The following is a 25,067-nucleotide window of genomic DNA, read 5'->3' as shown; positions in this document are numbered from 1 at the left end:
GGTGGTTCCTCAGAAAGGTACACATAGAATTACCATGTGACCCAGTGGTTCCACTCCGCGGTTCATATTCAAAAGAATTGAAAGCAGGGACTCAGAGATAACTTAGCAGTGTTCATAGTAGTGTTGTTCATGATAGCCGGAAGGTGGAAACAACCTACATGTGTGTCAAAAGGTTACTCGATAAACAAAGTAAACATACAGTGAATATTATTTGGCCTTTAAAAGGAATGAAATTATACATAGGTGCTACAACATGGATGAACCTCACACACAAAAGGACAAATGCTATATGATTCCACTAATTAATATGAGATTATCAGAGCTGAGAGACAGGAAAAAACAGAAGTATTTAATAGACAAAGTCTCTGCTTCAGTGATGGAAAAGTTCTGGATGGATACTGGTGGTGGTTGCACAGCTTTGTGGCTGCACTTACCGCCACTGAGCTGCCCATTTACAAGTGGTTCAGGTGGTAAGTTTTATGTATATGGTACACAGTAAAAAAGTAAATATCGAAAAGAATAAAATGAAATGGAGTTAAAGGTATGTGCTAACATGAGCTTCTGAAAGCTATTTCCCTTCCTTTCTTTAAGTTACTGTTTTCAAGCTATTTTAAGAACTAAATTTTTTTTGTAGGTAGATAGGATGTACACAAGTGTATTTATTGTAAAATAATAATAAAATTGTTCTTTGCACTGTTTTAGCTAGTTCTTTTAAATAACTGTTCTTAAGACCTTTAAGGCCAAATTAATGTTTAAAAACTGTTTTAAGTTAAACTTAATCTAACTCATGTTTAAGCAATATAATAGCAAGATGTCGACTACTGCATGTTTAGGTTTTAGGTCTAAATTTAGGGATTAAAAGTGAAAGTGAAATTCTCTCAGTCATGTCCAACTCTTTGTGACCCCATGGACTGTCCATGGGGATTCTCCAGGCCAGAATCCTGGAGTGGGTAGCTGTTCCCTTCTCCAAGCAATCTTCCCAACCCAGGGATTGAACCCAGGTCTCCCACATTGCAAGCAGATTCTTTACCATCTGAGCCAAACCAGTCTTATTTATTATTTTATATAAAAAGATTATTAAAAATTCCCTTTTATTAATAGTTTAAAGCAGGTTTTAGGGTAACAGTGATCACATCTGGTGCTTGTTTCCTGATCTAAGGACTGAAGTCAACGTGCCTCAGTGTCCTCTATTGATAGTCATAAGGTTTTCAAAGTTGTTTCTCGGGAACATTGTATTTGCTATTTTATTTTGTATCTTTGGAGGATTCTTGCTCTGTGAAGCTCTCTATAATGAAAGATGTTGATAGTGGTTCTTCAGTGTTTTAGGAAGATTTTGGGGGGCTTTGCTGAACTCTGATCGAACCAGCTAAATGTATCATAGGGGTATATTGTTTTATCCTGTTACATTGTGCTGTATGTTTACATTTTATTTCTTATTGGAAAAACAGAATCAAAGTATAAGGGGAAATGGCAGAAAACAGTATCAAGATTCACCTAATCCAAAGAAAAAACCAAATGGGGTCCACAGCCAGCCAGCCAAGCAACAGAATCCCTTGGTGGTAAGAGTTAACATCATGCTGAGGCAGTTCATGCTTTTTAGGATGGGGCAAGGGCATTGTCAAGGCATTTTGAATTGCTTTATTGACAGGATTTTTATGAATCTGTGTGTGTGTGCTGTTCACCACTAAGAAATCTCTGCCTACTCTCGATTATAGATTTGTCGTTTTGATTCAGTTGTGCATCTGATCTTTACTTTTTTATGTGGGTATTTGTTTATCTGTTTGTTTATGATTTTTAACATTAATTTTTATTGGAGTATAGTTGATTTACAAAGTTGTGTTAGTTTCAAGTGAAAAAGTGGATCAGTTTATACATATATCCACTCTAGGTTCTGTTTCTGTATAGGTCATTACAGAGCACTGAGGAGAGTTCCCTGTGCTGTTCTGTAGATTCTTATTAATTATCGATATGTGGGTATTTAGACTTACTTTAATACTTTGGAAACAGTGTTAGTCAACTCTCCTAGATAAGTCCTAGGTATTCTATTTTTCTAAATAGTGTCTGTATTATTTTAATGAAGTTAAAAGTTTGGAATAGCCTCACAGTGTATTTTATTTTTCTTCAAATTGATAGAATTCAGAAAATGAAAACAAAACACTCACAGCCAATGCCATAGTCATTAGACTAGGCTGAAGGACAGATACCTGTGAGCGTTTTAAGACATTTATTTCCATTCTTTTAGTCTGTGTTCCAGAAAGTAATTCATAACTAATAAGCTTCCTTGCTTATCTTTTCCATAAGTCCTGGTATTTCTATGTTGAATTTTTTTATGTTGTAGCTTCACCTGTTTTTCCTTCTTTAACAGTGTGTAATAATAGTAATTTCAGATATTTAACAAGAGTATTTTCCCTGAATTCTTGGGTGCCGTTTACTTAACCTGAAGTGTTTTGATTCCACAAGCAAGCACAAATTAAATGTTTAATGTTGGACTACTTGCTCTCTATTATTGCACTCCACTCCAGTAGAAATAGTGACAAGAACAAAGAAGACAGTCTTAATAGATGGTCAGAAAGCTTTTAATCTAATTCAACATCTGTCCCTAACAAAAGCTGGACAGATTAAAATGATAGTATTGTATAAAAGTTAATTCTCCTCAAATTAATATATAGATTTAATTCAGTACCAATCAAAATCCTTTTGGATTTTTTTGGGGGAACTTCACAAATGACTCACATTTGTCTGGAAGAACTTGAATAAGTTTTTAAAAAGTTCTTAAAGTTAATGATGAGGACAAGTATATGAACAACTTAAAAGGGAAAGCTAAAAGTGATTGATTAACATATAAATATGCAGTTCAAGAAAGTGAATTAAAATGGGATGCCACGTTTCCCCATTAGATTGGCAAAGATGAAAAGATATCCAGTTATGTATTGCTGAATATATTGAGAACACTCAAAAGTTAATAATCGGTACAACGTTCTAGAGAGTAGTTTGGCGGTATTGAAAGTGTGACTTCCTTACCACGTTTCCATAGAAGATAAGAGTGTTCACCCCATTGTTTTACATTATGAAAACATGCCGCCGCCGCCGCCGCTGCTGCTGCTGCTAAGTCGCTTCAGTTGTGTCCGACTCTGGATGACCCCATAGACAGCAGCCCACCAGGCTTCCCCGTCCCTGGGAACAATCTAAATATCTAAGAAGCTATTAACTGTAATATCATAGATATGTGCCAGAGACTACCATGTAGTCATTAAAAGTGTTGGTGTAGATTTTTATTAATTTTTTGATTTGTGTTTATAGAAAAAGGGGTGTGTTCATAGTGTATTACATTTAAAAAGGGAGTTACAGAATAGCATATACTGGATAATTCTGTTACATAATTATATGAAAGTACATTCACACATATCTTCGTAGAAAAAAAGCTGGAAAGATGTACTGTAATGTTAATAATAATGATCTCCAAGTTGAGAAATTTAATAAATAATTTTCTTTTTTCCCTGGTGTTTCTATATTGTACATATAATCAAGAACTAAAAACAGTTTTAGGCTTAAAAAAATTACTTAAAAATGCCAATGCCGAGTGGGGATGGTGATTATATTCCTGATTTAATTTTCTTCCTGAGAAATTTGATAATGTATCTCCTTATTTATATCAACAATAAGTGAAATAACTGGATATGGTATGTTGTATGTTTGTGTTTTTTAATAGAAATGTGAAAAAAAACTTCATCCACGAAAACTTCAGGATACTTTTGAAACAGGCAAGTCATTTTGTTTTTTAAATTTCTTCCAGTTGGGATTCAGCCTGGTTTTGAAGTTAACTTGATTTAAGTAGTGTGTGATGAACTGTGATAGATAAGCTGAAAGAGTTGCACATGATCTATAGAGAGTTCATATATGTGGTCAAGTTCTCTAAATGGGAAACTGGCTAAAAATAAAAGTAAATTTATTTAAATGATCAAGATGAAATTATTTGCCCTTTCAGTATACTGTTACTGTAGTGAATGTCAGGTGTTGATGCTGTGTGTGAATATTGTAAATAAATAAATAGTTGCTCAATGGTTAGACGGTGAGTAGACCCAAGTAATAGTGAGGAGACCTCACCCTCACACGTATGTGAGGGGAGAGCTCACTTCAGAAGGGAACGGTTTCCCCCTCGTTGGAGGTACTGACCCACGTGTTACGGTGGTGCCAAGGATAGTCTTCACTAAGATGACATTTGGCTCTTCTCCATCCTCAGTTACGAAAAGGAGGTGTGTGATTTGATTTGAAAAGTAACAGTGAGGAATGTAGAAAGCTCTTTGTAAATTCTGATTTCATAGGTGTCATTCGGAAGTACAGTAGACTCTTTTTTTCTTAGGCGCTATTTTGTGTGGTATGAAATTCCTCATGCAGTAGATAAGCATTTATTTACCATCTAGATTTAAGGATTTCATCTAGAAAGCTCTTTAATAATTGAGAAGCCTTATAATCATACTCTCTTCCTTGCATTACTGTTTATGATTTAAGCAAGATGGAAGCTACTTAAAAACGAGATGCTTTAACCCTGTTTTGGGAAATTAATTGGTTGTCCTCTTGGTAGGACTTCTCTGGCCACCATAGGTGGTATGGACATGATAGGCTGATAGTTGAATTAATATAACTTCAGAAACCAATTATTTCACAAAATCTTTAAAAAGCCATATGTTTAGGAACATTAAAGAAGGCACACTATAATGTGTACCCAACTCAGTTGGGCATGATACAAAAATTTTGAGTTGTCTTGAGAAAGAAGTATAAAAGGAGTTATTGTCTTAGGAAACCTCACATCAGACTTTATTTCTACCTCAATCTTTTGGTGTCTATTCCAAACCCTGCTTTGCTCCTCAGGGTCCTCTTCTACGGGGGTCAGGGTCGGGGTGGGGGCGGGTAGGGGTGGCAAGCCCTGATAAGTTGGAGTTTTGTTGCACAGTGAGTTTGAAAATCTGGATTTTTCTTTAGGTTGATTTATTCTCTGAAGATGTGGTAACCTTCAGCTTTATTTTTCTAGAATTGGAATCTGTATAAATCTTATATTGTAATTATAATCTGTATAATGTTTACATTTTGATCTCTGTCAAGAAGCTCCCATGTTGACAAAATATAGGTGGTGAATAAAGTTACGCCCATTTTTGAAAGCAGGTGAATATTAAGGAACTTAAAGACAGATTAAGATGTTGAATGTTTATGTGGAATAAGAATAGATTGGAAATTCACTTTGAATATCAGTTTAGGGAAAGGAAAATATTTTGGTGGTTCTCCGTAGGTTAGATTTAGGGTGTGGGGAGGCGAATATATACTGCATGTGAATTCCTTCATAACAAAAGGTGAAGGGCAGGACTTGATTTCTAAACTGAGCTTATTTGTTTTGCTTTCTAAGCAGATGCTGTGTATGACTCGCCTTACTCCGGTGAAGACCAGTTGCTTGAACATGCCGAGGGCCAGGCTGTGGCATGTAATGGACACTGCAAGTTGCCCTTTTCATCCCGAGCTTTTTTGAGTTTCAAGTTTGACCATAATGCTATAATGAAAATCTTGGACCTTTGATAGCAGCAAATGTGGAAGTCCCCAAATCAGAGACTTGTTGCATTTGAGTGGGTGTCTCTTTGAGCCTTACCTTTCTCAGGTGTTTTAAAGAAATGCAGGGAGACGATGATGTTTCTGAAGAGATGTTCTCTGTGCAGAAGAGAGAGTGGAAAGAAACATGAATTTGCACTGTAAATGTGGTTATAACTTTTTTATACACATGTACCTTTTCAGTGTTTGGCTAATGAATTTAAGTTGCTTTTTATGAGGGCATTTTTTTCTGTGATTGTGGTTTTATCTTGTATTCTGGTCACAGAAATAGTGTTTGAGTCGTCATTAAGTAGCCAGGTTGATGGGAATGCACCATCTTCCCACTACAGTGATTGTAATACTAGTTTCCTTATACTGAAAATTCTAAAAGAAACTTAAAATACACAACTATTAAATGAATACAAGACCCAAAATGTCACAGAAGTCAAGATTGCAGGTCATCTGCTCTAGTGGCATTTTGCACATTTCTCTGCTTCTAACTGCTTAGGTTCTCTTACCCTCCTTGCTAGGAGTTTTGTTGAAAGGTATTACTTAGAGTCAGAATCTGCTATATAATGTTCATGTTCAAAATGAACCCATGGCACGTCGTTAAAGGACAAAGCCCTCAGCCTGGAGAGGGGCTTGAGCTGGTAGTAGAGAGCTGTGGCTCCAGTTTCCAGTTGCACCGTGTACTCTCAGTGGGCCTGGGAGGTTGTGGGGAGACAGCGGGGGAGAGCACAGGGCCAGGACCCCGAGACTGTGCTGTCACAACTGCAGCAGCCCACCGCTAGCCCCTGGTGATCGTATGATTTTGTTCTCGTGCATCTTGATTCTGTGTTACAGCTGTGTAAATATGTATGGAATACTGACATTACTAGGTTTCACTTTGCATGTCAGTGTTGATCTCTGGAAACTGATGCTATCTATATTAGGTCCCCATTTGCAGCAGTAGCAGAGACTGACACACTTAGTAGCATATTGAAGCCTCTGGACGATGGAGTGAAAAGGGAAGGGTGTGCAGTTTACCCAAGTACTTACTGATACAGCATCTCACTAGGGGAGGAGCAGAACATGGAAGCAACATGAGTAATTCACTCGTAGGAATGTATTTTGCTCCTTTAGGATTCTTAAATCCAAATAAGGATGGCAGTGCCCTTTTAGAGAAGGAGTTTAGCTATGTAAAGCTATGGACAATCACCAGGGCTTTAAGGGGGCTTTAGTGTTTGGGCTGCTTCTGACCTCATTGAAGGGGTTTCTTTGGGGGTGGGGGGAGAGTGTTAGCATATGCGTGTGTATGCGTCTGTCATATGGGTTTTAAAAATCTATTTTACATGTGGTATCCACAAAATATATCTCTGCTTGTAAATTTTATTGTGGAAATCTTGATTCTGTATAGATAGTCTATTTAATAGGGTTTCTATTTAACCCTGTGGGACTTTGAAAAGAAGTGCTATTGTAAGGAGTTCACTTGGTATTTCTTTGCTTTAGATTTTCAATGGCTTGATTTTAAAGGAGAAAGTCTATTTATTAATAAAAGTGTCACCCCCTTGGTGCTAAGCAGGATAATTCAGTTATAGCAGTGTGTTAGAATTAGGTTATCCACTGTCCTGCATCTTTTAATGTGACAAATTGGTGAATCCTTCTGTGACCTTTTAAAAATGCATTGTAAGATTGCTTTGGAAGCTCTTCACTGTTCTTTCTAAGAGGACAGCAGCTTTGCTTGGGTCTCCTTGAGCCATATTTATAGTTGGTCCCAGCATTCCAGGTTTCTGTTCTTAATGGAGTGAAAACTTAGTTTGTCTGGCAGGTGAGTCGTTTTCACTCATTTATTGCCGTCTGGAAACCATTTAATTTTTCATGATTTTGAATGTGTTTTTTTCTGTTTAAGTGAGTGCTTTGGTCAGTCTTTCTGGTGCCTCGAGTTGAAATTTTCAGCTCTCGACACTAAAGCAGAAGAGATTAGTTACTAGAAATACGGCCTCTGACGGCGTTGAGCCTTTTCAAGAACCAACAGATTATCTCTTTTCAATTATGGTAGTTTGACTGGTTAAATATTGCTATTGGGCTGCTTCACTTAATGCACTGTGGGTGGGACAAAATAAGGGTATTGTTGGGATGGTAATTTTGGTATTAAGGCTTTTAGCTCTCTTAACAGTTTGAGATTTAAAAAATGTTAAAAGATGAGTTAAAATTTATGTGTGTGATGTGACTTAACTATGCAGAAAATGTATAAGTTGGATGTACCTATTTTATGTACATCTGCTATACTTCTTCCCTCGAACCTGTGTGTTAGATTCTCAGTGTTCAGGTTACCTTGAAAAGGGCCATGCTTAGCACAGAACTAGATTTCTTGATTGAGAAAATTTAGCATGGTTTGAAGAAATCAAGTGATAAGGGAGTGTGCTGAATATGCAATACTTTACTTCTGTGTGCTGCATTTTAAGAAGCTAGATGAGAACAGCAGTTGTGTTGGCTTCAATTACAGATTATGTCTTTGAGAGAAATAGGTCTTTGGAATCCATTTTTTCAGTATTCTTAGTTCCAAGGTTCAGTGTACTGTGAATCTTTTTATTTTTTTTAAATTTCCTAGGTGCTTTTATGTATAACTAATGATTTGTAAGATGTTCAATAAATTGTTTTTGTACTTAACCATTATAATCTAGAAGATAGGGGTATGGTTTTATATGCTTTCACATGTTTTTGTTCAGAACTAGCAAATGAATGGTTTTATTTCAAAGTGGTGGTCTCCTGAGACATGAGCATTTGGAGACATCTGAGAACCTACTAGAGCTTTTGTAGCATGGGTAAAATTTGGTTGAAGATGTTTGAAAGTGAAGTTGGATTTTCATGGGTATGAAAAGGTGAGTTTCCTATGCTGTAAAGGAATGGTGGTCACTGCTCGCTGCTTTGAACTTGGAGTATTTTCCATTAAGTATCAATTAGTAAGTACAAATGAAGATGTATAGCAATATTAATTTTATGCTATGAGATTGGGTTGGTATTGTCTTTTAAATCTTTAGTGATTTGTGTGTTAATATAAAAATACTCCTCAAGTCTAAGTGAATGGCATCCTTCCACAAGGAGGATTAAATTCTTCTATAAAACTTAATACATTGTGGTAGTCTTAGAAAATTTCAGGTCTGAGTGCATGTATGCATTAAAAAAAATTAACATTTCATTACCTTTTCCCTTGCTATTTTTTTTTGTTTGTTTGTTTCCAACAGTTAACTTGAACAGTAAGGAGCAAAGTCAGTTAAAAAATTAGACTTTTTGCAGAGTTATTTTTCTTACTCTGATAATATCTCTTGGCTTTTTATCTTTATTTTTGTACCAGTGGCCCTCTGAGCTGTGTGCTCAGAGATTTTTGTTTTGATTGACATCTACTGTGTCTTTGTATTCTCTGAGGCAGTACAGTATTTTCTTTGCATATTAATCATAGTTAAAAGGTCAGATTCATTAACATTTTTTGATTGAAGAAAAATTAGGTGTTACCTAGCAATATTGAATTAGGTATTTTCTAGCCTGGGGAAGGGGCTTGCATGTATTCCTGTAACATTAAAGATAAACAAGACAAACTCATTCTGTCTGAAGGTATCAATCTACTTTATGTTTTAAGTAGCTGTCTCTAGGTAAATGGGTGTTAGTAAAGTAAGTTTTGTTAAACTTTATTCTTGGTAGTCTGGTGAAGCCTTGAGTTCCTCATTTTGTACTAGACTGTAAAATCAGTTTGTACAGTTGCTAAAAATTGTAAAAATGAGATCATGATGGGCTTTCTGAGCATCTTTTTCTTCTTAGAATTGAGTTGTTTTTGAAGTTTGTGCACCTCTGTCTTGAAGAAGGCAGATCACAAATGGACAGTACAGCTCTGTCTCGTGCTTTTGAAGCAAGTTCTGGATATCAGTTTAAAAAAATATGATAGGTTTATTATTATAGGGTAAAAAGTGCCCCGAAGGAAGAAGATAGCTATAGTTACTAGGCAAGGAAAACAGAAGGCAGAGATTTTAGAAGATAAAATCAATTCTCAAGTGCTGTATGATGCATGAGGCTGGAAATGTGACCATTGCCTAGCCCAAGCAGAGTCTCATGTGTGGCCATTACCAAGCATTTTCTGGCTCGGGGTTTAATTTTTTTCTAAGTATGGTTGCCACGGGGTCCAGAAAATCTGCAGTGATTTTTCTCACTTTCATAGTCAGTGTTTGAGACTCTGGTCCTTCCCCTGCTGGCGCTGCTTTGGGACTCCAGCCGCACTGCAGTGCTGACGCGCTGCTTTCTTCCAGGGACACAGCCTGGAGCACGCCCAGCCACCCTTGGCCGCGTGCCACAGTCGCTGCTCACGGTGACCCACGGGACAAAGTATGCTTGTCCCAGACGGGGGTCCTTCCCACCTAGGTTCCCGTGACAGTGTTTGTTACTGAAATGGTGGTCTGTAGCCAGGGAGCAGAGTACAGCTACCTCCCCTGCCTGGGAGTGGACGTGAAGGGCTGGCTTCCACCAGTTTTGTTGCTCAGACTTTATCATAAAAGTACAGAGAAGTGTAAACGAAAAACTGATGAAGTATTCAAGTTTTATCTTGAGAAACATGTTCATAACTGACCCTTTAATCTGGGTTCCTTAGGAAATCACTGGCAAAGAAATCACACTTGTCTTGGGTCTCCTGTGGTTAGCAGTGGGGGTGGCCGAGTTAGGGTGGCAGCTTGGCGGCACAGTCTGAGAGGAATCGGCCTTAACAGGGTGCTCATGTTGGCTCTGTAGTCGCTGGGCGTGTCTTCTGGGGAGAGGGATGGGATGCAGAGGGCAGGTGCCTGTGTGTTTTGTTTCATGTGGACCCTTGTGTTAGCCTCTGATCCATTCGTCCAGTGGAAGAAGGCGGCTCTGAACATTCACTGGCTGCTTGTTGGTGTTTGGGTGTTATTGTGGTGATGGGCCTCTATCTGGTGAGTGTTCTTTGAAGACCTGTTGTTCCTGAGTCCTTAAAGAGACCATTGAGTCTGTCCCTTTGTGTCAGTTTTTTTTCTTTCTGTAACAATTTTTTTTTCTTTGTGATGCATCTCTATCATCAGTCTGCCACTGTGGGAATTTATAGGTAATAATTGTATCTTAACTTTGACCCTTGGGCCATGAGCAGTTAGGAGGGGCTGTGGACACCTTGGCTTGTTTATTTTAGTTTCATAGCTGTTAAATTGGTTTGGGAACAAAGGAAACTTCTGTGTAGTTCTAGGGCAAACTGAGCAAGCAGTGTTCTGGTCTTTGACTGGTCTTAGTTAACATTCTTAAGTTGTGGGCTTTTTGAGGTAAGATGTAACCTTTTCATGTAATGTGCTTATAATTCATTGAATCTGACGTTCTAAAACAATCTATAGCTATGGTGTGGAACGTGGGGCACAAATCTTCATGGTTAGTCATTTCTCACACTTGACGGGATTAGCTAGATCTTTGTAAAATGATTGCTTATATGTTTTTTGTGATATTTAGGAATAGACTGGATGATAGGAAATGAAAGCACAATCCGTTGTTACTGAAATTGAGAAAGGTAGTAACTCCTCCTCAGCAGTTTGGTTAGTTCGATGCTTTTGATCCCTTTGCAGCAGATGATCAGCAGTGGACTTGTACTCTTCATGTCTTACACATACGATGTGCACTGATACAAAAGCACAAAAACATATCTGCAGAGTTTCTTTGTGCATTTTGCTACTGTCCTAGGGCACTGCTGTCTCTACTGGTCATTTTAGGTTTGTGTTTGGATCTTACCTTTTAATTTCAAATGCAAGAGCCCAAAGAACTGATTCTTTCACTTTTTTGTTCATTTTATTTCAAATTTAGGACGGGAGACAGCTAACCTTGACTCTCGTTTTATAGACATTGTTGTTCAGTCACTCAGTCGTGTCTGACTCTTTGTGACCCCATGGACTACAGCACACCAGGCTTCCTTGTCCTTCACCATCTCCCAGAGTTTGCTGTTGTTGTCTGAGTCAGTGATATTTTTTCTTCAGTAAGAGGGAAGGAGAATGAACTATTTTGCATATACATATATTTGTGTGTATATATACACACAATATAGATATTTTTTCTAATTGTTTTTAAAGTTTGCTTATTAGCTTATACTTAAAAATTCATGTTTGCTGAGTATTGATTCGCACAACTCGGTTTTTTTAATTATACCTGTTGATGTCATTGAAAATTTAAGAGTCTTCTTTCAGAATAAAACGATGAATCAAATGAAATTATGGTTCATGTATTAACTAACTAAGTGACCATCAAAATTAGTTTGGATGGGAAAGGGAATAAGAATTGATTTCTTCATGTTCCCCATCTAGTTCCAAAACAAGATTTGAGTGTCTTTGGTGCTGTGGAGACTAGGTAATGTTCATGGAAGATAGGGAGTCTTCAAATAGTTCCCTTGGGAGTCGGTTTTAGCAGACTAAGTTATGTTAATCAAATTGGAAGCTACAAAATTTGGTAGAAAAAATTGATGCAACACTTAGTTTTTACCTTAAAACTGTTTTTATTACTTTAGCTTCTAGAGCATTTTACTGTTTAGACAGGCTATGTAGGTAAACCATTGGAGTAATTCTATTAATAGTAAAGAAGTTCTTGGTGCTTGGTTTGATTAATTGTCAAACATTTAGGAAAAGCAGAAAAGGAACCCCAAAACACTGTTGTACACCATGTAGTCTTACTTTCTGACTGAATAGTAGTTTTCCTCTTTTCCCCTCAGTTTCAGTGAAAGGATAAGGACTGATTTTCATTTACCTTGAGTATATCTATCATAAGTAAAGGATTTTCAATGACTCATGTTTATGAATCAGAAGTTTAAATGTTTGCAGGATTACTGCACTTTAATAATCGACTAAAAATGCCAGCTGTACTCTCCACTGAGAAAATGAACTAAGTCCTCTGTCTTTACACTTGTGCTCTTTTGAAAGCTTTTGATGTAAATAACACCAGTTGAGAAGTGAGAAACCTTTTATCTTAAAAAATGCAGTTTGAGTGATGGAAGGTTTCCTTTGTATTTTAAAACATTTTTACAGTTGATTGTTCAAATATTGACTTTCTGTAAAAACATTATGTTAAATTTAGAGCCTTTGTAGTGCAATATCAATAAATTTTGCCTGCTTGGGCAGTTTTAATTACTACCTTAACCTGGTTTCTGCTGCTGATACTTGTAGGTTGCAAGTTGCTGATATTTTGGCTGCATCTCTTTGGACCAATAAAAATGACAAATGTGAGATGTTGATATGATAGGAAGAAATATTAAAAGGTAGAATGTCTCTGCAAAAAATGAAAGTAACTGGTATGTATTCTCCATCTCAATTTATGTTTTGGTTGTTCACTTTCAAAGCAAGGTTATATTGTGAGCTAAATACATAAAATCCAACATTTCTTAAATTTGTATTAGAGTCAGGTTTTCTGAATGTAATGCTTTCCAGTCCTTGGATCTCAGAGGTCAAAGAAATACCATTCTTCTCTGCTAAAGACCTCAGATATATGATAGCAGTTTTTAAAAAAAATTTTTAAGAAAGGACTTCCTGTTGTGCAGCGGGGGTAGATTCTATCCCTGGTCAGGGACGTTCTGCATGCTGCAGCCAAAGGAAATAAAAGGGGAAGGTTATCAAGGTGTGTCTACTCTTACTGTCAAAGGTACTTTGCTTTGATGATGAGAACTGACATCTGACAACCACCACGCAGAGCTGCTCACCATCCTTCTTTATAGTCATGGATGACCTTCCAGCTCACAGTTACATTTCCTCTTTCAGTCATTTTTTTAAAAAGGAAAAAAGATCTAGATCCTTCGATAGATAACTAACTCCCTATTCAATCCAAATTTGGAAAGGTGGCCCATAGAAATCAGTGACAGATGGTGATGATTTCTTTGGCTCTTGGCCGTCTTGACCAATACAGTCTGTCTAGTTCCCCACTTTGATGAGGGCTCTCGATGTAACTACCGAACCTGTGATGTTTGACATTAAATGTTAGTATTGCAGAAGGAGAGTCATACCCTTCAATGAATACAGGTAAAAGCATATTATGGAATTAGAAATATTTATTCAGAATATAAGAATGTTTGTAAAATATTATAAATGTCTCTGTATAAATAAATGGAGTTTTTATTTAAAGAACAATTTTATATCAAATAACACAAAGCTATTTTACAGCAGCTAAAACTAAAGGCATCTGGAAACATTTAAAGCATACAAGTGAAGAATCTAAAAAATTACAAGGTATGGTACAGTGTTAAGTGTCAACCTTAAAATGAGATTGTAATACAGTAGAACAATACTGACAAATGCAGACTTAGTCACATGTGCTTCAGTAACTGACAGTACATTCAAGCGGCTTAAAAGCACATTTTCAATTAATAGGAAACTAAAATCACATGCAAAGGAAGTCAGTCTCGACAATGTCTAAAAACTGATTAGAAGTAGAAAAGTGAACATGTCTCATCCTCTTTGCATCGGGTTCAAACAGAAGCAGGTAATACTGGGGCTCCCCTTCACCTGGCCGTCCATGGGCCCTGTGAGTGAGTACCCCACAGAACGTTTTCCACATGGATTAGGTTTGCAGAACGCTGCAGAAGTGAGCAGTAGAATGAATAAGCAGGTCATGAATATGAGGGGATTTTTATCTCTAGCTTGCTCTGTACTGCTGAGCTGATGTTTCTGATGATTAGTGGATGAGTGATTTTTGTACCAACCTTGACGGGAAAAAAACCAGTGCTACTGGGCCAATGGTGTGATTATCCAGTAGCAGTTGCTGTTACTGGGATGGAAGGATTTCTTGGTCACATGCAAAATCTCCCTCAGATGCAGGGTGAGAGTTTATGCAGTGTAACCCTTCACCAAGAATAGTTGTCTGTATGCAAATGTATCTTTCTCTACACAAGAATTAGGAAAACAAGAATGTGTGAACAGCTGCTATTCAACTTGTATCCTTTTCCAGTTCCTTAATATTTTAACAGCCACTGAGTGCTTACATTAATTGATAATTTTGGTGCCAGTTCTGGAAAATTACCATATGGCAGCCTAAGTGAATACAAACTTCAGAAAGTTAACTTCAGGTATGAGAAACAGGAACTTAGAAGGTGACAGGTTCAGTGCTAACTACAGTCTGGCCTGTGTGAACATGAGATCTGAGTTAACTAGAATAGGATTTGGGTAGACTTAAGTGAGAAGACATAATTTGTGTTTTGAAACAAGTGATACCTCTACAGAGTGGTGCCCAATAAGCCTTGGTGAAAGGTTATAATAGTATCTTTGCTGTCAAATAGGCCTTTCCGTTGGAGAAATAGAAAAATAATTGTTAAGTGATTTTTTTTTTCATAATTTTTTATGGTGTTACCAAGCGGCCCCTTGGTGCAGAAAAAATAATGTTTCTCATGCTTCTTTCCCTCCCACAGAATCTTTGGCAACTCTATGGGATGCATCCTAATTAAATTCAGTTCGGAAACTGCAGTCATCAGAATTCTTTCCCCTTTTGACCTCTAAAAACTGTCTAATTAAAAGCTGTTTGCTGTACTTAGAAATAGGTGCAGCTGTAAACTTGGGAAACATGATCTTTTTACTTCATACTTTCATGGATGAGACACATTTCCAGCTATGCATTTGCAAGTAATTTATGGAAAAAGCTTATGACTTTAAATTAGAAGTCAGTAATACAAGTGGGTAACTTCTATAGTCTTTACTTCACTCAAAACACAAGCATGGCACTCCCAACTCATGAGAGCTTTAAGATATTTAATAGAATTTAAAAATAATTGCAGGATAATTTCTGTGGGCCATAGGAAACAATTCATGCCATGGGTAACTATGAGGCTTTTTTTCACTTAAAATAGTAATCTGTATGCAGGTGGGAACTAGGCCACTTACCGGTGATTTCAAGATTTTCTTGAAACAGTAGACTCTTTGCTGTCTTCATCCTAAAAAGAAAGTCTCCTCGGCTCTAATGCACACTGCCTCCCAGAGTAGGAGAGCGTCCAGTCTCCGGGGTCCCTGTAAAGCTTGGCTGCAGAGGCTCAGAGGAAGACTTCCTAAGTTACACATAGCCTCACAAGAGAATTAACCAACTGTGTTTTAACTGGCACTTAGTTTTTTTTTTTTTTTTTTTTTTTTATTGTGGCATGCCAGCAGATGGGAGTGAATATACAACAGTTACCTCCATGGGCAATGATAAAATGTCTGTGAGGTAGGGCGAGTGTGAGAAATCCCAACCTTAAGATACAATCATAAGTAACTTTTGGTTTCATCACAAAAGGGGGTCTTACTGCCTGCCAGCCCATGGCAGTTTAGGTAGCTGGTGCACGAGGGGTCTGGCAGAACATCAGCTGCATCTGATGGGCGCACGTGTTGATGGCACTCCTGCTCCAGGCAGAAGTCTCTCTTACTTGAGATTCTGCCTCAGTGTGGTAGTGGGAAACTACTCCAGCGGGACTGGGAAATGGGTTTTTTCTTCTCATGCCCATTTCTCTTAGGAGCCAGAGATCGAACTCTGGATTCAAACAATTAAAAATGAATGGCTCGTTCAAGTTAGATAATGAGGATCATTGTTTACGTCTGATGGAGATGTTAATATAAATGTGCTCCTATTTAGAAAGAAGAATTCAGGTTGTAAAAGAAAACGATCCAGGCACCTGCAATCATTTATCTCATCTATGCAATTTTAGTAAGCCTTGCAATTAGCATAATAACCAAGTGCCTGTCAGTTCACCTTCAGCAAGAATCTTGGGGAGTATGTGAAGAATACAAGGAAAGGTAATCAACTATTTAATAGTTTTTATTCTACACATTTATAAAAGTAACAGTTTTGCCAGGGAAAGTGTTCACCCAACCAGTATTATGTGGAAATATAAACTCAAAATGAGCTAAGTAGGGGCAGTAATGCTGGGGCTCTTAACGTAGGAACTGAGGCTTCCCAGGTCTGGGATGGGTTCCAGGACTCTCCCTTTGAGCGAGAATGGTAGACAGAGGTTCTGCGCCGGCACCTTTTGCAGTGGTGGTCTCAGAGCCTCCCATCTCTGACGCCCGTTCCCCACCCTGCACAGCCCGGTTTGCTTCGGGAACATGTGTCCCCTGGGCAAGTTGGAAAAATGGGGAAAACCATGATTTCATCTGCTACACTTTTTTCTAAAAACACACTTTTGGGTCATTACATTTTCCTTGTAATGAAACCATCCAAAGAGTAAAAACTGACTTATTGTTACAAGAACAAAGTTTACGTTATCTATAACAGAACCAGAAGCTGGTGGGGGCCTTCGCCATGACCATAGCACCCGAGAGCTGGGCCTGAGGCCAGCTGATGATGACTGTTTGAAGATGGGGTGGCCTCGCTGCTGGCCTGAGACAGGACGGCCCTTCCTTGGGGGATGGACGTGCTCTGCCTTTGCAGACGGTGGCTGGGGTGTCCTTCCCTGTCAGACTGAAGGCTGCGGAATCTGTGTCCTGCCTCTCAGAACAGCTCAGTGACACCGAGACGTGAATGCAGTGATCTGGTCGTAAGCAGATCTTTGAACTGTAGCGTTGGGCGTTTTTCTTCTAAGTGACTTTGAGTGGGTCTTCAGGAAAAATGGCAAGTGGTCCTTTAAAATGTTACGTCAGCCTAGGGCGGTGAGAACTGAAAAACTGCAACAGGGAACATTACAGTAGAAAAGGGATGAAGAGCTGATTTTCAAATGGAAGACCTTCCTGAAAGAATTCAGGTACTTTGGTCCTGCCCAGTCCTGTCACCATTTTGCTGTAACTGACACCCATGGAATCACCATCTGCCACCCATTGCCATGTTTCTGGGGGCTAAGAGGAGGCCTCCTCAGCCTTCCCTTGTCCTCTGCCCTCTGGAACAGCAGGGGCGCACTCCTGAACTGGTGCCACAGAAGCAGTCTCTTAAATAGGTGGATCAGCTGCAGAGCATTTCCCTCGAGAGAGAGGCGGGGAGCTTTGATTCGTGGAGAACAGCAGTTCTGCGGTGCCCGAGTCAGGAAGCACTAATGCGCCTCTGCTCCTGACAGTTTAGGTCCCCGACACGGATCAACAGGACTCTCAGCTGTTAGTAAGGCAGCACTGGGACAGGGAGATTCCTGTCTAAAGAGCGTTCCCTGCCCATCCCTGCCACTACTGTGAGGTCGGACCCCACTGCTCTACCTGTAGCCTCAAACCTGGGACTGGAAGGAACACCTACGTGCCGTCCGCCTGTGATCAACCTCCCGGGACACCTCTGAGTGATAGCCGCCTCCTAAAGAGTTGATACCTGGGACTTGAAAACCAAAGCCTGGTTGCAGGAAAGGAAGCAGCAGCTCTTCTTGATGCGGAGCACTGCCTCCCCTCTGCCCCCACCACCCCCACCAGTTTTCCCTAGAAGGAGAAAGGAGAAATGTGGAATGCCTGAGGTAAGGCTGCAAAGACTGGAAAATCAAACATGATGCCTGGAGTATACCACAGATACAGAAAATATAGGCGAGGGATAGAGCCAGTGCTGAAAGCGGCAGGAAGCCCTGCGGAGCCGGTGTGCGGGGCAGGAGTCCCCATGCTGCCCACAGCCCAGGAGGGCAGGGGGGACCCTCGGGGGACAGTCTACACCGCCTCACCGGGGCCACCTGCCCTGAGCCTGAGTCCAGGGCGCCTCCCTGCCAAGAGTGCCAGCCCACCTGCCAACCTTCCCTCTCCTCCTCCCGACAGGTCTTGTCCTCTGAGGCCCCCTCCTCAGTGACTGCTAGACCCTAGCTCCATGGATAGAACCGTGGAGCTCAGGTGCTGACTACAGTGACGTTTCGTTGGTGTGAGGTCTGGAATTCTCCTCCTCCAGCAAAGCTATTCTTTGCTTGAGCATCCTCACTTGGGTCTCGTGTCTCTCCACCATGGCCATCATCTGAGACTCCAACTTCTTGAGTTTGTTTTGATGCTTCTTCTTTGCTTTCTCATAGGCAGCCACCAGGTTGCTATGTGGGCACAGAGGGAAATGAGAATGAAGGCTTATCTCAAGTAGCACTGAGACACTCACACACACTGTGCTGTCCACTGGCTGACCGGGTCTGGTGAGTACCACTCTGAAAGAACAGGCCACTGGGCCTCCGAAATAAGAATTTGAAATCAGGTGGTTAGTATTTCAACACTTGGGCTCTCCTGGTGGCTCAGTGGCAAAGAATCCACCTGCCAATGCAGGAGACACAAGTTCAATCCCTGGGTTGGGAAGATCTCCTGGAGAAGGAAATGGCTACCCAGCCCAGCTTTCTTGCCTTGGAAATCCCATGGACAGAGGAGCCTGGTGGGCTGCAGTCCATGAGGTCAAAAAAGTCCGACACAACTTAGCAACTAAGCAAGAAGGGTCACGGCACTCATGGTCACTCATGTCTTGACTTAACCACAGTTAATTTAGCCTGACTGCTAGAGGCTTGTCACTAACATTAAGAGGGGTTTAAAACCAACAATCCAAACTAACCACATCCAAAATAGATAAGCAGAAATGGTAGCTGAATTGTAAAAATCTGTCATGGAAATACAAGTAGTAGGTCTGTTGCTGTTCCAATCTTAAGTCACCTCCATAGCTCGCAGACAGACAGGCCCCAGCAGCTGTCCTTGATGCTGGACTCGGTGCTCACAGGCCATGAACTAACACTGCCAGCCAAACCCAGGTCTCTGGGGGATGAGGGCAGGGGCTAAGCCCAGAGCTAGGTAAGTCCCCGTACCCTGTTTTGTGCTTAGTCATGTCTGACTCTCTGTCACCCCAGGGACCCACCAGGCTCCTCTGCCCTTGGGGATTCTCCAGGCAAGAACACTGGAATGGGTAGCTGTTCCCTTCTTCAGCGGATCTTCTCGACCCCAGGAATAGAACCTGGATCTCCTGCATTGCAGGCGGAGTCTTTACCAGCTGAGCTATCCGAGAGGCCCCCCCCCCTCATCCTCTCTGGTCCAAAACAGCACCCCACCTCCCTTCTGTGTACTGTCAGCTTCTCAAAGCCCAGGACTCCCGAAGCCTTCTGAAGGGAATGTGAGCTCCTTTATTTCTACGGGAAGCTGGGTGTTCTTACTGCCTGTGGAAGCAGATGGGAGAATCCAGCTGTCTTCTATTAAAGCAGACAGTAAAAACATGTGCAAAATTGTGACAACAGTGCCCCTCTTCTAATTACTTTCTGGAAAACTGTGATTTTTAAAATAAATGTCATTTGTGTTACATTTAGTGAGTTGGGTTTGTTTTTTTAATTTGGTAAATGAATAAAATCTTTAAAAATCTCATTTGAGAAACTAATAGACAAATTTTATTGATAAGTTAATTTGAAAGAACAAAACTTTGAGGTCCTCTTTTTTTTTCTTTTTTTTTTTTTTAGTGTAAAGGTATCATGAGCCTGAAAGGTTTGAGGCTCCCATCTTAGAGCATTGCTTCCTGAAGTACCCCACCTGATTCTTGAATGCTGCTCAAATAAAACGTTCTGTAGCCAGTTTTGTTTGGAAAATGCTGGCTTAAACCTAGGCTGATTTTTGTTTTTAATTGTTTGACTTCTCAGAACCTCTCCTATATGAAGGGCTAAGAGGGGACCACAGTTGGCTGCATCTGCCATCCTTAAAAAGCATTCCTCAGGTTTCTGTGGAACACCGGGAGGTGAAGCCCTAGGGAGGACTGTGCTCTAAGGAGGTGGTGGCGGTGGACACACCATTGTCCACAGTCAATTCCCAGCAATTATGGTGCGTAAGTCCAAGAACCGCTTGGATTATAGCAGTGAGGTTGTACCTGTTGGCTCGCTTTAGGTCATTGACAAACTCTGCCGATTGCTGGTGTCGGATTTCACTGCTCTTTGTGAGTCTTTCCAGGGCACTCACCAACTCTTGAACTCTGGCCTTTAACTTCTTCTCTCTGTATCAAGGAGAGACGAAGCACGCCATTTAGCAACGGAGATGATGGATCGGGCCGCTGCCCTGATGGGGGCAGAGTGGAATATGACTTAGCCGGCCCAGTCCAAGGGCTGGAGTCCTGAGCAAAGGGGAGAGGGCACAGGAGCCCAGCACCTCACTGCTGTGTTCCTGAAGGCCCTTCAGAAAGGTTCCTGAAGGCTGCGGTCGGCTCTTTTTGATGACAGAGACCTTCAGAGATGTGTGTGTTGTAAGGGAACAATACAGGAAGTTGTTTCTTATCTTACACGTGGGGAGACAAGCTCCTGCAGAAGTTCCTCTGGGCAGACCTGAGCCAGCGGGCCAGCAGAGTGCAGCCTGCCCGCAGAACCCGGGCCTGCGCTCAGGCCCTTTTCCAAGCTGCTCAGCATCTCCCGAACCACTGGGGGCTCGAGAGTACACAGCTGGTCTGGGCACTACCTGGGCCAGGTCCCCAGTCAGTGAAACCAACACGAGCCTACCTTGCAGAATAGAAAAAGGTGGTTCTCTGTGAAAGTCCTTGATCTCATTTTCCACATTTAAAAAGGATGGAAATTAAATTTGCACTTTCATTCGACTCCCCCTACTCCTCGGCTTCAAGTCTGGTGGGTCTTTATTCCTACAGTGACCTGAGCTAACTGACTTGGGAGGTTTGGGGTGTCCCATTGGCTTATTGCCTTCCTCTCCCTCCTACGAGAGGAGGACATGGGCAGGGCGATGGGACTGACCACCGTCCTCCCCCTGAGGCCCCCGTCTCTGGCACAGTGTCACTCTGTGTGCAGCATGCTTGGCACAGATCAGCACAGCCTGCATGATGGTTCAGCAAGCTCCCCACTGGCCCGTAGGCTCCAGGGTGGCAAGGACCTTATTTGCCTTGTTCCGCAGTGTATCCCCAGTGCCATGCCTGAGAGAGTTTCACAGCAGCAAAAGTGAAAACAAATCACTGAAGGTATCTGGTACCTTGGAGCATATCAGGTAACCAGGATTTACGGAAGACATTCCTCTAAGAAAAACTCACGGTGTATGAGGAATGCAGGTGAGCACCATGAGTCTGGAAGGCAGTTTGGCAGCATCTAGCAAAATAAAACATGAACACATCCCTTGACTAAGTAACTTCCAGGGATCTTAGAGAAGCATGAGATTACAGTTGGATTTACTTCAGCACTAATTAGAATAGATATGAGTGGGAAACAACCAGGGAGCTGGTTAAGTTATGATCTGCTTTCGGTTCTGTTGAAATGCTCTGCACTGTTAATCAAAAATGCAGGCTGCCGTGCCCTGGAATGGAAAGGTATCTGAACACTGTCAAGCGAAAGTTGGATGCCACAAGTTTGCAAAAACGTGAATATCTGATACACTGATGGCGGACCAAAAGGCTAAATGCTCAACAGTGCTGAACTCGTGCAAAGAGGGCATGGGACGCTTTCATCTTCTTCTCAAGTTGTTTGAAATGTTCCTAATTCTGGATGAGGATGGGTGTGTGGGGGTCACCTCGAGGGGATGGGCTGTGAGGAGCTCTGGGGTTCAGCCATGGTTCACCCCTCTTGGCTTTTCAAATATCTGATCTTTTACATGTCTGCCCCCAGCTACTGTAAGTGCAATTCCAACTTCCCCAATTCATTAATGAAGAAAGGTGTTGCAACACAAAAATCCAGGCCTACTTTTATGAGGATAGTGGGAGAAAGATATTTGAAAAAGTGAGCATCATACCCAGTAACTTCCTCCCACCGGCCCTAAAGAGAGCAGGAGCCTCCTGCAGAGCCTTCTGGTTAGTGCCTCCTGTTTGTTGAGGCTTCTGGGTCCTGGCAGCTACCAGGAATTCCTCAGATCTGGCTGCAGTTCCCACTGGGGTCCTAGAGTGGCACCGTCTCCCACCAGGATGAGACGCATCTGGGGAGCGCGGCTCCTGCCTCGCTGCCCAAACCACCGCCTCAGCCTTGCAGGGCCCTCTGTCAGCCCGGGGAAAGTTAGGAGAGCATGGACGATCTGTCCCCTCAGCCCTCTGACTATAAAGAGAGAAGAATTATTTGTTCTACATTTTGTTACTGTTTTGATTCTTCTTTTATTCTAAAGTTGATTGATAGTGCAAAAGGAAAGAAGAAAATCATGAAGAGAATTTAACATCTAACCGTGAACTCAAATTGATAACATAAAACTGCCCGGAGCAGTACCACTCCCCACCACTGGTCATGCTCACACCTGCCCAGCTCTGGAGGAAGAGTGAGGATCTCCCAGCCTCCGCACAGCAAAGGGCTTCCTGCCCTGGGGCCTGCGGCCAGTGCCAATGAGGACGGGACCCAGGGAAGCAAGAGAAGCCTTCACAGACCCTCCCCAATCCTGGGGACTGGGGGAGATGGTCAAGGCTGAGGGTAGGAAGCCACATCTGGAAGCTGAGACCCCTCAGGCCTCAGGAAGGCAGACAGGAGTGAACTGCTGTTCAGACTCTAGAACCGCGATGCTGATTTATTTAAAGCCACAAAGACAGGCTGAAACTCAAACCTAAAACACGAGATACTTCCTACTTGTTTTTGTTTGAATCAGGCAGCTGCCTCCAGTAAGAGCCGTGCTTCCAGGGTTGCTCGTCTGGATTGAAACACAGCCCTGTGAGGGAACAATTACAGAGCCACCTCACGCCCGCCTCCAAGGGTCAGGAGCCCTTTGAGTCCTTGAGACACAGCCAGTCTGAACTGAGATGTGCTGTAAATGTGCAGTACCCACTGGGGCTTTCCTGGTGGCTAAGTGGCAAAGAATCCACCTGCCAGTGCAGAGGACGCGGGTTCAATCCCTGATAAGCCTCGGAGCAAATAGGCCCATGTGCCGCAGCTCCTGAGCGTGTGCACTAGAGCCCAGGAGCCTCAGCTACGAAGCTCCGCTCCTGAAGCCCACACGCCCTGGACCTGTGCTCCACAGTAAGAAGCCCGCACAATGAGCAGGCCGCACACAGAGTAGCCCCTGCTTTCAACAACGAGAGAAAGCCCACACGAAGACCCAGTGCAGCCAAGAATAGGCTCAACATAAAAAAGAATGTAAAATTACTGAATATACATTAAAATGATATTATTGATATTTTAGAATGTCCCTGGTTTTAATAGTTCTCAGCTACTAGAAAACACACATTACACATGTGATGTGGACAGGATTGCTCTAAAGCATGTGTCTGTAGTAACAGTGCCAGGGGTATCCCTGGATTCTGGTCAGTAGGTTTGGGTTGAGACCCAGGAATTACAGTTTTAAGAAGTGCTCCATGTGATCAAAACAGCATGGTATTGGCATAAAAATAGACATGTGGTCAGTGGAATAGAATAGAGAGCCCAGAAATAAACCCATGCATATATGGTCAGTTTATGACAAAGGAACCAAAAATGGAATCCAGCAGGGAAAGGACAGTTTCTTAGATAAATGGTCACAGGAGAACTGGATGCAAGAGAATGAAACTGGATCACTTGTCTTACACCGTACAAAACAAAGTAACTCAAGGGTTAGATTAACGCGTAAGGCCGGAAGCCATCAGACTCCTAGAAGAAAACATAAGCACCTTGATACCAATCCCAGCGATGGTTTTTTGAATATGATAGCAAAAGCAGAGGCAACAATAGCAAATAGCAAATCTAGAGAAATGGGGCTGTACTAGATTCTTCTGTACATCAAAGGAGACCAACAAAATGCAAAGAAAGCTACTGAATGGGAGAAAATGGTTACAAATCATGTCTCTAAAGGGTTAGTTAGTACCCATAATACACAAAGAATCCATACAACTCAATAGCAAAAAAAACCCCCAACAAAAACCCAGATTAAAAAGTGAGCAGAAGCTGGGGTTTGAATGGAAGAGAAAAAAAAAATAAGCATAAGGTTATTTCTCAAATGTCCATTTTCTCAAAGACATATAGATGGCTAACAGGCAATGTGAAAAAGATGCTCAACATCACTGATCATCACTGACCACAATGAGATGCCATCACACCAGTCAGAATGGTTACTATTAAAAAAACAGAAGGACAAGAAATGACAAGTTTTGGTAAGGATACAGAGAAAAGGGAAACCCTGTGTACTGTTGGCGGGAATGTAAACTGGTGCAGCCCCTGAGAAACAGAGAATGAAAGTTTCCCCCCAAATTAAAAATAAAACTAACATGATCCAGCAACTCCACCTCTGGGTATGTACCCGAGAGATCACCATCTTGGAAAGATACCTGCACCCTCACGTCACTGCAGCATTATTTACAACAGCCAAGATACGAGCACAACCTAAGTGCTCATCAGTGGATAAATGGATAAGGATGTGGTACATATAGAAAATGCAATATTACTCAGCCACAAAAAAGTGAAATTTTGCCATCTGCAACAACATGGATGGACCTTGAGGGTATTATGCTATGTAGAAATAAGACAGAGAAAGACTGACACTGTATCATCTCACGTGTATGTGGAATCTAAAAAACCAAAAAAAAAACCAAACCCCAAACCAAAAAAGCTCACACAGAACAGACTGGTTGCCAGAAGTGAGAGTTGGAGGTGGGCAAAGTGGGTGCAGGGGATTAAAGGGTATACACTGCCAGTTGTAAAATAAGTCCTGAGGGTGTAGTGTATAATACAGTGATTATACTTATTACTGTATTTCATACTTGAAAGTGGCTAAGAGAGATCTTAA

The 25,067-nt window shown here is 41.3% G+C and overlaps 2 protein-coding genes across 3 annotated transcripts in view; one reads left to right on the top strand and one right to left on the bottom strand.

Moving 5' to 3' along the window:
- The window catches only part of DCP2 (decapping mRNA 2), a 55,901-nt gene extending 43,197 nt beyond the window's left edge, over positions 1–12,704 (top strand). Inside the window, exons 9-11 of the mRNA XM_027552592.1 lie at positions 1,449–1,559; positions 3,710–3,761; positions 5,402–12,704. Of these exons, the coding sequence (XP_027408393.1) occupies positions 1,449–1,559; positions 3,710–3,761; positions 5,402–5,565 (327 nt within the window). The 3' untranslated portion in view covers positions 5,566–12,704. The remainder of the gene's footprint in view (positions 1–1,448; positions 1,560–3,709; positions 3,762–5,401) is intronic.
- MCC (MCC, WNT signaling pathway regulator) overlaps positions 10,601–25,067 on the bottom strand; it is a 532,038-nt gene continuing 517,571 nt past the window's right edge. Inside the window, exons 18-19 of one of the 2 annotated variants that reach the window (XM_027552590.1) lie at positions 20,284–20,406; positions 10,601–18,496 (exon numbers count right to left, since the gene is read on the bottom strand). In XM_027552590.1, coding sequence (XP_027408391.1) covers positions 18,316–18,496; positions 20,284–20,406 — 304 coding nt within the window. In that variant the 3' untranslated portion in view covers positions 10,601–18,315. The remainder of the gene's footprint in view (positions 18,497–20,283; positions 20,407–25,067) is intronic. The other variant, XM_027552591.1, reaches the window with a different exon arrangement.

This window comes from Bos indicus x Bos taurus, chromosome 10 (genome assembly GCF_003369695.1).
Source record: "Bos indicus x Bos taurus breed Angus x Brahman F1 hybrid chromosome 10, Bos_hybrid_MaternalHap_v2.0, whole genome shotgun sequence".
In the NCBI taxonomy this organism is placed as follows: Eukaryota; Metazoa; Chordata; class Mammalia; order Artiodactyla; family Bovidae; genus Bos; species Bos indicus x Bos taurus.
Note: the sequence above shows the minus strand (reverse complement) of the source record. Positions and strands in the feature narration are given on the sequence as shown.